Raw genomic sequence first — 13,322 nt, forward strand, 5'->3', positions numbered from 1 at the left:
ACCAAGGAGCAGACATCGGCAATTGCGCGTGCATGTTGAAATCCCTTGGCCTGGCAGTCTAGAACAAACTGCGAAGGAAGTTGATCAAGAGTTCTTTGCGGAAGTGATTCCCGAAGATTTGCAAGAAAACAGCGGTAGAGATCGCAATGGCATTGGTGCCACCAGATGTGGATCATGATATATCGCGGAAAAGACTTGGAACAGGCTCTTAGATGGAAATTTTTCTCTGAAAATGAAATGGAATCAGGTAGATGCAAGGCGAATTCCTGTAGGCTAGAATCTAGTTCTCCAATGCGGTTCGGAATTGTTGCAGTGTCGTGTGTGGACGAAGCAGCTTGTTTTGTGTATCTGCATTAGAGTATATTTTAGCAGTTGAGGACGGCAGCACTCTATACATTTTACGTACCGAAGGATGCTGTCGCGAAGAGACATAACACGAATGTAGTAAGCCAAGAGACCAAGGTCAGTTGACCTGTCGGTTGCGCCGTGTAGCAGTACACCCGGACCAGGAATATCGAGTTCAAAGTTTGATTCCTGGGAAGGAAGATGGATATGCATGACATCGGATGGGCAAAGGGTGAATTCAGGCAGGCCACCTGCGAGCATAGTGTCGAGGATATAGATGCCCCACATGAGACGACGGCGTGACTCTTGCGCGAGAGAGCAGATGTTTGGATTCTCGTAGTTCAGACGCAGAGCAAAAGCAAATCGGGTAAGTGTTCCCATGAGCATCAGTGCCTCCGTAAATTTGGCGGTCCACATATGATACCGGATCACCAGTAGCATTGCCTGCGCCTTGAGAATGGTCGGTCGGCCCAGGTCGCTAACAATGAGGCGCTGTGCAAGTTGTGCGCACTGCGTCCCATAATTTGTTTCACGAGGGTCGACGCCTGGGACACAGGTTGTGATAGCCACAATGGATAGCAGGAGACTGGTGTCTGCTTGCCCAGTATTGTACCATTTCAGTAAGGAAGCTTGATGTAAGAAGGAACACGCAGGTAAGATATGAATATGCTCGAAATAGACATTTAAGGCGCGCTTTACGCGTTCGGGTGTCAAAAGATGTGACCTGCAGCTTGCTTGTAAGCCTCACGATCGCAGCTTCTGGAGTTCGTATAAAACATACGGATTGCTATCTGCCGTGGCTGCCTGATGGAGCCGGTCTGGAGGTCGCAATCCCTGATCGGATTCGCCATCCAGGTTCTCCGGTATATAGGGCGGTATCCTTTCATCGCGATGTTCCACGGACTGAGTGCCCGACGTGGGAGCCGGATTAGATCTGCGATGAGGAAAATGATTGGGGTATATACAGTCAATTCCTTTCTCGCGGCAGCGATGGCAAGTCGGCGTGTTTCCGGAGCACCGAACTTTGAGCTCATGACACGCGATGCAGGCTTGTCGAACACGACATCGACGAAGTCGTCGTGGGCCTGTAGGGCTATCCCGAGTGTTGCCGTCGCGGAAGGAGCAGTCGAATCCCAGTCGTTGGCAATTGCCGCACACTCGGCGTTGCCCGTCGCATCGCACTTTTCGCATCCGGCATTCATGGCACGTCCTCCTCACCTGTTTTTCCATACTAGATTGCATGGTGCCAGCAACCCCAACATAGAGGGATCTGGTGGACTTTGCGGGGTGCAATTTCAACTCTGGGGTTGTGAAAGTATGGAGACTTGTGAAGCTTTCCGGCTCGGTCGGAGTCGGTTCGGAAATTTCCGTGCGGAGTGACCGACAGCCGAGTAGCCAATCATGTAGTATGATTCCGACCTGCCCATAGTGTCTAAAACTTTTTGTGATGGCTTAGCACGCCCGGGGATGAACCGAAAGGGAATTCTTCTTTTGTTAAACTCGTACGGTCATGTGGCTGAATTTTCTTTTCTGTCAGAAATACGGTCTGTCATGCGCAATACTACTACCTAGTATATATAGTGGTCCTTTCACTCCTCACATTTTCACTCAATTACAAATGACTATGTACCAAGTCGCGGTTGACCTTCCCCGGATACTAGACTGCGAGTGTACTTTGTACTTTGTCAGGTAGTGGTAGCAAGCGTTTCGCTAGGGATCCCACGCAAATGATCCATTCAAGCCCAAGAGAAACGGATCGCTTTGAAATGAGTTAAACTCCGCCAGTGTGGATAACTGATCAGTCGCATCAGACATTGGAGGCTGGGACACCGAGGTAAATTGCGGGTCGACTTCGGATGTGAGCATTATCTCGGTTGACTGACCCTACGGAAATACCGTTAAAAAACATTAATGGACAGACACCAGATTTGATGAACTAACCTCATGACTCGTGTGCAACGAGCCCAAGCCAAGTGATTGTTCACCTAAATCTGGAAGTAGGTGTTGTCGGCATCTCAACAAGGCATTTTTGGCTCCTTCGTACATCCCGCGCTCTTTTGTTCGGGCAAGCCCACGAGCTCGCACGGATTGTAAAACGACGGCAAGAAGGAAAACATCCTTGAAGCTGTTCCCTTTGTCTCCAATCTTCCGAGTCAATCCATCGAGGGCATTTTCAACCGTGCGGGTCAGGCTGGCTTTTGTATGCACTATGCTTCCTGCACTAGGGACAACTGAACGATTTTGTTCAGGAGTGTGTGCGGATTTCAAATATCCGCAAACGTTCAAGGCAGCCGATAGTATGTCAGATTTGAAGAGAATTTGAAAAATGTCCCAGTACGCGTTTGAGTTGAACACGTCTAGGTCAGCCACATTTGGATCAAAACAGTCCTGGAAGGATAGTATCACCAACGATGATTCGAGACACACTCGCTGTATTTCTGTAAAAGCCAAATTATCGCCATCCCCTTCCCTGACTGTTGACTGGTAGAGGCAAAGAAGCGGTCGCCGGGTATAAACATCCAACAAGACGCGGTTCAATAGGAGACCGGGCTCGATGTCCCTTGGAGGGACATAATCCATTTTCAATGGCGATGGAATTTGTCGCAGACACTCTTCCAGTTGCTGACCATGCTTAAACAACTCGGCGAAATCAATTTCCGAGCTCCCGTTTCCCACACAAGACATAGCCATCATTCGATGAGGCAAAGACGAAGCCAGAGTAATCTGGCTCAAAGAATCCGTCCATTCATGCAAAGGCCTAGAAGCGGGAAGTTCGGTGGTTGATTCGTCAAAATCACAGTCGTCGAGATTGGCCAGGGCGATATGATCAAATGTCATTCCAAGGGTCATGACAGGCATGCCGAATTCGGTAGATGCCTGTAGGTCCATTTCCATGATTGTGATCCACAGTCGGCGCCTGATCTCGGCTTGGAAAGCAGATATCTCAAGCGTGTTGGAAGGATCCACGTGTAGGCCAATCACCATTGCCGAGCGAACAAGTGTTCCGGATGCCTTCCATATCTCTTCAGACGATGCTTGTTGCAGGCGTCTCGCTAATATTAGAAGTGCTTCAATTTGTAATGTGGCAAGCTCGGTCCGTTGCTTGCGACTGAGTTTCCGGTGCCATTCTTGAATAATATTCACAGCTGACAACTTCAAATATTCCCAAGCAGAGGGATCGCCGAGTTTCATATTTTGGTCCTCTAGCGAGACAGACACGGCGAGCACTGCTGTTAGTTGAGGAATAAATGCTGACGAATGATAGACTTCATGGTCAGGGTCATCCCAAAACTCCGTGTACCGGCGTTGAAAGGAGGGAACATGCAGAATTCGGAGAGCTTTCTCGAGATTCTTGGCATATGAGTCCACCAGCTTGTCACAAATCGGTTTTATGGGAAGAGAAACCCGGAGTTGCAATATCTCTGGAGAACTCTCTATATGCGAACTTGATTCTGGCGAGACAAGGGGCCATTGCGATCTGCTTTGAAGGAACTGCACGTCCTTTGCGAGTCGCAGAAGAATCGGATCCTTTGTACATTGGCCGATGAAAGCTTTGGCCTCTCCGAACTACACGGCACTATCAGCCAGAGATTATGTGAAATGCACAAAGATAAAGCAACCTGATCCAGAGAGATAAGTCGACTGTTCTGCCCTTGGTAACGGGTTCGCGATGCCTTAACCAGAATAGTTCCAGCCCGAGGTGCCACATAGGATGATTGAAGGAGGCTGGCTCCGATCTGTTGGCTGCTCCTACTACTACGTATCAATGACAGATTAGTGTGAATAGGGCCACTGTTCATACTCAGGTTCGAGGGCCGAGCGGGTCTTGGCTCCAGGCAGGCAGGCAGCGTGAGAAGTAATTGGAAGTTGCTCCTCCAACCTGATCACTCTTTGCTGCAGGTCTTCAATTATACCTATAGCTGCTCCACGTCGGCTTTCGGGTTGTAAGTCTCGTTCCCGGTGGACGTCGTCGTCGACTCGGGTTCGCTTTGCCTGTGAAGGAGAGTGGAAGGGCGCGCTCGGTTGGTATAAGCAGTCTGCAGGGCATCCGGCTTTAGTGCAGTTTTGACACGGCGCCACCCGATCGCATTTGAGCTTTTTCTCTCTGCATCGCAGGCAGGAGACTACCGGCCGCGGCCGTTTGCGCGTTAAGGGATCGTCCATCAGTGGCCTAAGATGCGTCTCAGAAGGGCTCCCTTGCCCGAAAACCACCCGTCATGCAGGAACGGCCCTTGTGGGCTATGTGACACAGTTGTGAGGCGACAATTTCATGAGCTTTGGCTCAGGAACGAACCTTTGACGTGGTTTGTTTGGGGCGAATTTCGGGCGCCAAGCTTTCGCTGGGGTTGCCCTTCCCGCATATTTTGCATGGCTTCGTAATTGCCCGTCAGCTCTAGTTAACTTAGGTCTCCGATGGATTTATATTCTATCCGCCTTTGTCGGCTCATGGCCTTCTTCAACTCAACCTTTTAATTCTCATTGGCCAAACTCTTATTTACAAAATGGTTAGCCAACAGCAGTGGCACTCTCGGTGGAATCATCTTTACCTTTTATAATATCTAGACCGGCTGGCATATCATCCATTGCTGTCAGATTCCTGACTAGGGCAGTCACTTTGTGTCCTGCTCAGTGTTAGCTTCGGGCCTAATGTACTAGCGAGGAAACCAATATACAAACCTCGATGCAGAAGCTCGTCTGTAGTCAATTGGCCAGTCCGCCCACTGCCACCGATGATAAGAATCCCCATTGCAATGTTCGCGGATGTGGTGGTTGTTGTTGTTGCTAGGTATGGTCTATCTTTTCAAGTGTAGCAATTACGGCTTTGAAATTGCTCTCACACAGTTTCAGTTATCGCTTTTATACCACCAAGTCAAACCGGATCTCCAAGAAGCGATCGGATCCGGGCCCGGACGAACCGGGTCCGAAGTATCTCAAGCTCCCTATAACTACTGAGGTAGCACAAAAATAAAGCTGGCTAAGAGCGTCTTGTAGAGCTTTTTGAATAGTAGTCAACTACCATTTACCCATTTCAGATTGTCCAACAATAATAATCAAGCTATTGCTGTTGCTCTCTCACCGCTCCCGGCAATGATCTGCTTCCCCTGATCGATCGATCACGAAGCGGCCAACACAACACAACCAGAACAACCTCGACCCAACCCCAACTCCCTCTCCAGCCATGGCTTCCTCCATTACCCTCGGACTCCCCAAAATCTATGCAAGCAAGGGTGACAAGTGTGTGCCCCCTGTCAATGACTGGATCATCGGGACCTGGCACGTCACCCACTCGAGTCTTCCTCTCTGGAAGGGCAAGCGCAACGTCAACATCACCTACGAAATACTGCCCACCGACTCGTCCGGAGTGACCAAAATCGATGACCTAGTCAAGTACCAAGCGATCGGGTCAGACAAGATCAAGTCGGTCCATGGGGTGGACACCCCGAGCCCTGGTAATCCCGGTGCCTGGGATTGGCGCGGAAAAGGGTGGCTGATGATCGCCAGCTCCCACTGGGAGTGCATGGGCTTCGGTCATGCCGACGAGAACAACCAGTGGATGGTCACATACTTTGCCAAAACTCTCTTCACCCCGGCTGGCATTGACATCTACTCGCGAAACAAGCAGGGTCTCCCCCAGTCGAAGATCGATGAGATACTCCACGCTCTCCGAGATTTTGGCGTGACACAACTCACGGAGCTTGCCAACGGGATCTTCCAGATCCCACAAAACTAGAACATTGAATACAAAGCGGGAAATGGCCTCTCAGCCGGCTTTCCATTCCGACACCTCATGGTGATCTCATCGCCACCCCCCGATCCTCAGACCGCACCGTAGACTGTGGATTGTCATATCAGGCTGCAATGTGCATTTCTTGCTGGTGTGTGCAAACCATTAACCATCGTATCGAGCCATGACGGTCGTCATGCCCAGGTAAGATGGCACACCCCCCCGACTCGAGGAGTCCGCTGACAGTTTTCAGCCCCATCACCCAAACGGGGTATAGGCTACATCCTACAAACATCATGAAGGCAGCTCAATGGATGGGCACGCCCGTGGACGTAACAACGCATCCGGACGTGGGCGACTATCTGCTATCGATTCAACCTCACGGGCTCAACCGTTCGATTGCGGCCTCTGGTTTCCGAAGCACGCAGCACCCACCTCATGCGGCCATGCGAGCGATTGGACTGGAGCGTGACAGCAGCGACACAGTGGCTTCTATCATCAAGGCCACGCGCAAGGGCAGCAAGGTGGCGCTGATTTGCGACTTCTTAAGGCCCATGATGCAGAAGGCGCTCACGGTCCGAGGCGGCCAGGCGGCTCCGCAGCGGTATCAACCATTCCTGCTCGACCTGTTCATATACGGCTGCCTGGACCCGTCGTGGCTGTTCGCGTACGTGGACGAGTTCGAGAACATATTGGAGCAACACCATCGATTTGCGCGCCACGAGATGACCGGCGGACTCAAGGTGTGCTTGGTGACTGCATTTGGACGCAGCGAGCGAATGAAGGCCAACAATGACTTGGTAATTGAGCGGGATGGGTAGTCTTGATTTATTTAGTGACCTATCTATCTATCCGTTTATCTTTGGTCAGACCATCCGGAATGAACCATTAAGCTAAGCGGAAGATATAAATAATATTCTGCCCCGCCATTCTTTTTCACTTCTTTTTTCCCCACATAATCATACCATCATCATCATGTTCCCCCCACCGGCCCTCGACCTCGACTGGAACGACATTGGCTTCAAAGTGCGCGATGGTGCGTAATTCGCAGAGACAAGCCAATTGGTCCTGGCTCCATAACTGACGGGGATTCCATAGTGCACGGCCATGTCGAATGCCACTTCTCGCATTCCGAAGCACCCGCGTGGTCCGCGCCCCAGTTCATCGCCTCGCCCTTCTTGAATGTGCACGGCATGGCCCCCGGCCTGAACTACGGGCAGCAGGCCTACGAAGGCCTCAAGGCGTTCCGTCATGCCAATGGCAAGATCACCATCTTCCGGCCCGACCGCAATGCCAAGCGCATGCAGACCTCCGCGGAGGTAGTGTCCATCCCCCCCGTTCCGGAGGAATTGTTCATCGAGAGCGTCCGCCTTGCCGTTGCCGCCAACGCCGAGTTCGTGCCCCCGCATGAGTCCGGCGCGGCGATGTATATCCGACCTCTGATCTTTGGGTCGTCCGCACAGCTGGGTCTGAGCCCGCCGGACGGATACACGCTCGCTGTGTTTGTGATGCCTACGGGCGTTTATCACGGCGCCCATGCAGTTGATGCTCTCATTCTGGAAGACTTTGATCGGTGTGCGCCACACGGGACGGGCGCTGCCAAAGTGGGAGGCAATTATGCTCCGGTGCTGCGCCATAGTGATCGCGCTCGCCGGGAAGGCTTTGGCATCACACTGCACTTGGATAGCGCGACTCGCTCCGAGATTGACGAATTTTCCACTTCGGCATTCCTGGGCGTTGTGCGCGATGGCGATTCGGTCACGATTGTCCAACCCAATTCCCAGAATGTGATTGACTCCGTGACGGCTTCGTCGGTGCTTGAGATTGCACAGGGCTTGGGATACCGCGTGGAGAAGCGACGGGTAGCCTACGAAGAGCTGAGTCGCTTCGACGAGGTCATTGCTGGAGGCACGGCGGCCGCCCTAGTGCCGGTGAAGAGCATCACCCGGCGGTCTACCGGTGACAAATTCGAGTATCGCTGTGGCGATGACAGCCAGGGCGGTCCGATCGCTGCGACGCTGCTGAAGATGTTACGCGGAATCCAGTCTGGGGCGATCGAAGACGCTCGGGGTTGGAACTATGAGGTGCACGCCCCGCCGACTGGTTGGATGGAGGGCGCGAATGGACACGAAACAAAGGAGCGCAGCGGCACCAATGTTCCGTAGATAAGTACTGTGGTAAAAAAAATTTCGAACACATTGATTGCTTTCTATTCTACAAATGGTGACGTAGAACGAGGCATGATCTCGACACAAAAAAGAAGACCAGCAAGATCTGTAGTATTCATAGCGCTTATAAGTAAGCCACCGGAGTCATTCGAGGTCGCTTTTTCGCTTGGGACAAGGGGAGTCAATCAGCGTCCAACAGACGGGAACTGTGGCGGACCATGGACACGGACGATCGAAAAAGCTCAGACTTTGGATTGAAAACAGTTCCTTAACGAAGCGGACGAAGGAAAATCCAGATTCCAATTCCACTCGCGATTCCGCGATCGAGACGTGCAGTGTCTGCCAGTCTGAGAATATTCTTGATGAAGGCTTGGGAATTATATCTTGTCAGACACAGATCAGATAAGCATCATTTCTCAGAACACATAACGAAATTTCAGGTTCCCTTTATCAGTCTGGTGGATGAAAGTCTCCAGTCTCTCTTCTTCGGTGCCTATCTCAGTCTCACAGTCATGGTGCTTGGTCCGTCTCCGATTCTCCAGGCTATAATGCACCAACAAGACGCCCAGAAAGAAAATCCCTAAACAAAAGCCAGCAATAGTAGAACGTACCCCGGTCTAAAACATTGTATCAGCAAATCTCATTTGCGAGAAGGGAAGATGACGCTCTTACAGTGTAGACAGGGGCCTGTGAGCTCAAGAATAGCTGAGGTCCAACAATATTTCCCATACTGTACGCAACAAACATCATAGCATTAACGGTAGCCTTTTTGGTGAAACCTCCGACGTTGGACGCAATAAGGCTCAGGGACATCGGAGTGTTTGAAGCGAAGACTGCAGCCAGGTATGTTCCGCCCAATCGACCATAGGCATCGGCATGGTTTAACGCGTAGATTAAAATCATACCGACCAAGGATATAGTACAAGCAAAGGCCATCAAGAATAAGCGTGATGTTCCAAACCGCGAGGCAGTCACCGACATAATTGCTAGTACAGCGAGTTGGCAGCCCCCAACGGGTATTTGCAGCAGCAGTGTTTGTAATGAGCCAAAGCCGAAACCGCTGATGAGTAGGCTATTGAACTATAAATTGGTCACTAAAAGCAGAATTGGAAAGGTTGAGCTCTTGAACTCACTGTGGTGATTCCGCCATTGCATATATTGACTGAGAATGTATACAAGGCCAATAACCAAGCCTGTGGATCTCTCAGAGCTTCCAACACCTGATGTTTCTTGAATTCATTCTCATCCATTGCACTGGACGTATTTTTCAGCGTCCGAAGAACTGACAATCTTCTCTCTCAGAGCTTCCAACACCTGATGTTTCTTGAATTCATTCTCATCCATTGCACTGGACGTATTTTTCAGCGTCCGAAGAACTGACAATCTTCTCTCTCTGTCATTGAGGAATTGTGCTTTTACGGGCGAATCTGGGAGGAATGCCCAAAGTACGGCCGAATATGCGGCGGTTACTCCTCCAAGTATAAGGAAGAGCACTCTCCACGAAGCTAGAGAAGAGTGAATATGTCCGATGCCGTAGCTGACAAGACCTCCAAAAATATTCGCAAGACAATTCCCAGCAAACCAAAGACCTTGACGTAGAGGCTGTTCGTCCCGCTTGTAGAACATGCCCACGATGAGAGCGAAGCCTGGAGCTACGGCAGCTTCAGCAGCACCAAGAAAAAATCGAGCTGTCATCAATTCCCCGAAGTTGCGGCAAGCTCCATGGCACATCAGGACGGCGGCCCATATCAGAACAGTTCCAGCAATGTATTTGCCCAAGGGTAGCCTGACAACGAGCCAAGAACTCGGCCATGTCCAAACAAGATAACCGAAGTAGAAGATGGAGGAGGACCAGCTGTACTGCGATCCACGGAGGTTCAGGTCTTGTGTTAAACCGAGTTGCGAGGAAAAATTGAGCGTCAACTTGTCCAGAAGTTGCAACATATAGCACACACACATGACTGGCATGAGGACAAGATCAATCTTTCGTAGGAGTTTCACATTTTCCTCATGTGTGGGCTGGAGGTCAAGAATATCTGCGAGTTGGATTTCTGAGCGTTGGTGCTTTTGCTCTGATGTTCTCGTCTTCGCCATTTTCTTTGTGTACAAAAAATGATATCGAGTGAGAAATAGTTTCATAGAATGATGTGATAGCCTTTCATACTTGTCCCACGGCCCAGACACCTAATGGCTTTATAAGTACTATCAGTATTGCCTTCTCTCCGCGTTCATACCGATTAAAGGAATTATAAGCGGACAGGAGCTTGCTCATCTGGTTCACAACCCACAATTCGGTCTCTTACTGACGATAAAAGGCCGGGAATTAATCCTATCATCCGGTTACGAGTTGGTCTGCCAGAGAAACTAAGTTCTATTAAGATTGTCTTGGAATTTGCGTGTTGCCGATTGGCTGATGTGATCTGGCGCAGAGGAATTAAACATAGTAGGATTTGCTTGTAATTTGCGTGCTGCCGATTGGCTGATCTGACCTGGAACTCCAGAAATCTCGAATCGTAATTGGGTCAGACGTCTGGACAGTCGTCCAATCGGCATTCAGCGATGGAGCATACATGGGGCCGTTGATAGTAGGGAATCTCATGAAAGAACAGAATAACTATTTAATGTCTTTAACAAAGCGCTCTAAATGTTATTGTACACCATTCATTGAGCTATCTGATCTAAATTCTTCGAATTCACCTTGAGCCAACAAGAAAAATGCCAACTCCCGAGCAGGTCAAGGCAGGGATTGATGCTTTTGTCGAAAAATCCTCCAAGAGACTTGGTGAGGCAAATAGAAAGGTAGTCATACTCCTGATTAATACGACTCGAGTAAACAATAACTCTGCTAGATCTGGGAAAATCCTGAGCTCGCCTACGAAGAACACATCGCACACGATACACTGTGTGCAATTCTCGAAGAGAACGGCTTCGAAGTGACTCGCCATGCCCATGGACTTGACACATCCTTTGAAGCCAGTTTCGGATCTGGTGGTCGCTTGATGGTCTTTTGTGCCGAGTACGATGCTTTGCCTGACATTGGCCATGCATGTGGACATAATCTCATCGGAGTTGCAAGCTTAACGGCTTTTCTAGCTCTGGCCTCTGTTCTGAAGGCGACCGGCCAGCCTGGAAGAATTAGGATTCTTGGTACACCTGCTGAGGAACATGGTGGTGGCAAGCTTGATTTGCTCAAAGCTGGCGCTTTTGAAGGAGTGGATGCAGCTTTGATGTCGTGAGTATTGAACCGTTGCCCAAAAGTATCACAACTCAATTTGTTATAGGATGCTAACGCTTGATAGTCATCCAATGCCTCACCATTACTATTATGACACACACGGTGCTGTTGGAGCAGGTGGCGCTCGCCTTGTTGCAAAGGATTCAAAACTCGCTGAGTACAGAGGGAGAACTGCACACCCGGCCGCTAATCCATGGGATGGCATCAATGCACTGGACGCGGTTGTTGCTGGGTACAACAATGTTTCTCTACTACGACAGCAGATGCATCCAACTCAACGGGTTCATTGCGCTATTGTTGACGCTCCCAAAAGAACCAACATCATAGCTGGTCAAACATCTATTGCCTGGCAGTGTCGTTCTCCCAAAATGAATGACTTGCAGAGGTTAACGCAACGACTTTGCTCGTGTTTGCATGCTGGGGCTATGGCAACTGGATGCAAATTATATTTGAAAGAGTGAGTCGCTTGCCAACCATTTGATCCAGTCTAACCGACATCCAGTGAAACTGCCTACTCGGACCTTCTCATTAATGACACATTGTGCGGACTGTATCAGCACCACATGGCCAGTTATTCTCAAAACGTCCTAAAAACGGACCCGGAATACATCCAGGCTTCGTCAGACTTCGGTAAGTCTTGATTTAACTTTGCTTTCGACGTTTTCTATTGTTCTTAATTTCATGGATGCAAACCACTTCTGCTAATTTAAAATTAGGCGACGTGAGCTACGCACTCCCTGCGATTCATGCGATGTTCTGTATCCCAGTCAAGGAAAAGGGGGTCGTCACTCACCATTGGTCTTTCACTGAAGCTGCAGGCAGTGATCTTGCTTTCCAAATTTGCCTTACGGTTGGAAAATGCCTTGCTTTGTGTGCATGGGATATGTTGACAAATGACAGCAAGTATGAAGCTGCTGTGGCAGACTGGAAGCTTGCAAAAAGCGAGTAAAATTATTTCTTACTTAGGAAACAAATTGAATAAATCTCAAGAAACGGTCGTTATACGCCGTCCACCCATCCTCGCCTTCTGGGTCATGCATCAAGCGAAGCATATTCCCTGCCCACTTGCATGTATTCCAAGTTTCACCCAGATTCTCTAACCGATTGTATGCCCACTGTCGGTGAATTCGATCTTCCGTCTCCAGGCCTGCTATGAGTAGATACCAGGCAAAACCTAAAGTCGGATCAACGGGGTACCACTCGTGGATGGTGTAGCAGATGTCGAATAGCTCCGATAAAGCTTGGGCGTGACTCTCCACGGGGACTATGCGATAGCGAAACAAACGATTTATGAGAAGTATGTTACAATAATAGCCTGCTATACCCTCGCTGAGAGTTATAAAAGCACGACGATGACGAAACTTCTTGGGGGGAGCTTTTTGAAGTCGAAATAAATCATGGAACCCCTAAATAATAAGTGAGTCTTCGTTTTACACCATGCGCAGTTGTGCGCAAAAAAACACCTCGTACCTTTTGCGTTATATTCATTTCTCTCCACAGAATCTCCAATTCCGAATGAATGGGCTCCCCTCGTTGATATCGCTGAGAAAGACGCCAAATCCGATATCGAAAAAGATAGTCTTGGTGAATGAGCTCCAGCGCACAGTAATTCTCCAAATCATCTTGCTGCTGCTCGGTTGTATATTGTTCCCCATGTATGAAAATATATGAGTGACGGGCAAATGTAAATAAATTATGCAGCTGTGATTCCCCTCTGTACATATGAAAATGATCCATCAATTCAAAAGAGAGATTTCCACGGATGCAACTCGACTCAATATACCTAGGGTGCTGGTTAGCCACTTTGCAATTTAGGGGTAGGGAGTTGTCCACTCACAGAATCCATAAC

At 49.6% G+C, this 13,322-nt stretch overlaps 5 protein-coding genes across 5 annotated transcripts; 4 read left to right on the forward strand and 1 right to left on the reverse strand.

The window, feature by feature from the left end:
- Positions 1–280: 280 nt before the first annotated feature.
- On the reverse strand, positions 281–1,547 carry PFLUO_LOCUS100 (uncharacterized protein; the record flags this gene model as incomplete). Its single annotated transcript, XM_073778001.1, has 3 exons — positions 281–348; positions 597–938; positions 1,364–1,547. The coding sequence occupies 3 exons, from the start codon at positions 1,545–1,547 to the stop codon at positions 281–283; spliced, it is 594 nt and encodes a 197-aa protein (XP_073634199.1).
- Positions 1,548–5,524: 3,977 nt separating this feature from the next.
- Positions 5,525–6,076, forward strand: PFLUO_LOCUS101 (uncharacterized protein; the record flags this gene model as incomplete). Its single annotated transcript, XM_073778012.1, has 1 exon — positions 5,525–6,076. One exon carries the CDS (start codon positions 5,525–5,527, stop codon positions 6,074–6,076), a length of 552 nt encoding a protein of 183 aa, XP_073634200.1.
- A 190-nt stretch (positions 6,077–6,266) lies between these two features.
- Positions 6,267–6,891, forward strand: PFLUO_LOCUS102 (uncharacterized protein; the record flags this gene model as incomplete). Its single annotated transcript, XM_073778023.1, has 2 exons — positions 6,267–6,274; positions 6,324–6,891. The coding sequence occupies 2 exons, from the start codon at positions 6,267–6,269 to the stop codon at positions 6,889–6,891; spliced, it is 576 nt and encodes a 191-aa protein (XP_073634201.1).
- A 154-nt stretch (positions 6,892–7,045) lies between these two features.
- Positions 7,046–8,235, forward strand: PFLUO_LOCUS103 (uncharacterized protein; the record flags this gene model as incomplete). Its single annotated transcript, XM_073778034.1, has 2 exons — positions 7,046–7,106; positions 7,169–8,235. The coding sequence occupies 2 exons, from the start codon at positions 7,046–7,048 to the stop codon at positions 8,233–8,235; spliced, it is 1,128 nt and encodes a 375-aa protein (XP_073634202.1).
- A 3,801-nt stretch (positions 8,236–12,036) lies between these two features.
- Positions 12,037–12,422, forward strand: PFLUO_LOCUS104 (uncharacterized protein; the record flags this gene model as incomplete). The annotated part of the gene is made up of 2 exons (XM_073778045.1): positions 12,037–12,103; positions 12,190–12,422. The coding sequence occupies 2 exons, from the start codon at positions 12,037–12,039 to the stop codon at positions 12,420–12,422; spliced, it is 300 nt and encodes a 99-aa protein (XP_073634203.1).
- Positions 12,423–13,322: the final 900 nt, after the last annotated feature.

The sequence above is a fragment of the Penicillium psychrofluorescens genome (assembly GCF_964197705.1).
Source record: "Penicillium psychrofluorescens genome assembly, chromosome: 1".
NCBI lineage: Eukaryota > Fungi > Ascomycota > Eurotiomycetes > Eurotiales > Aspergillaceae > Penicillium > Penicillium psychrofluorescens.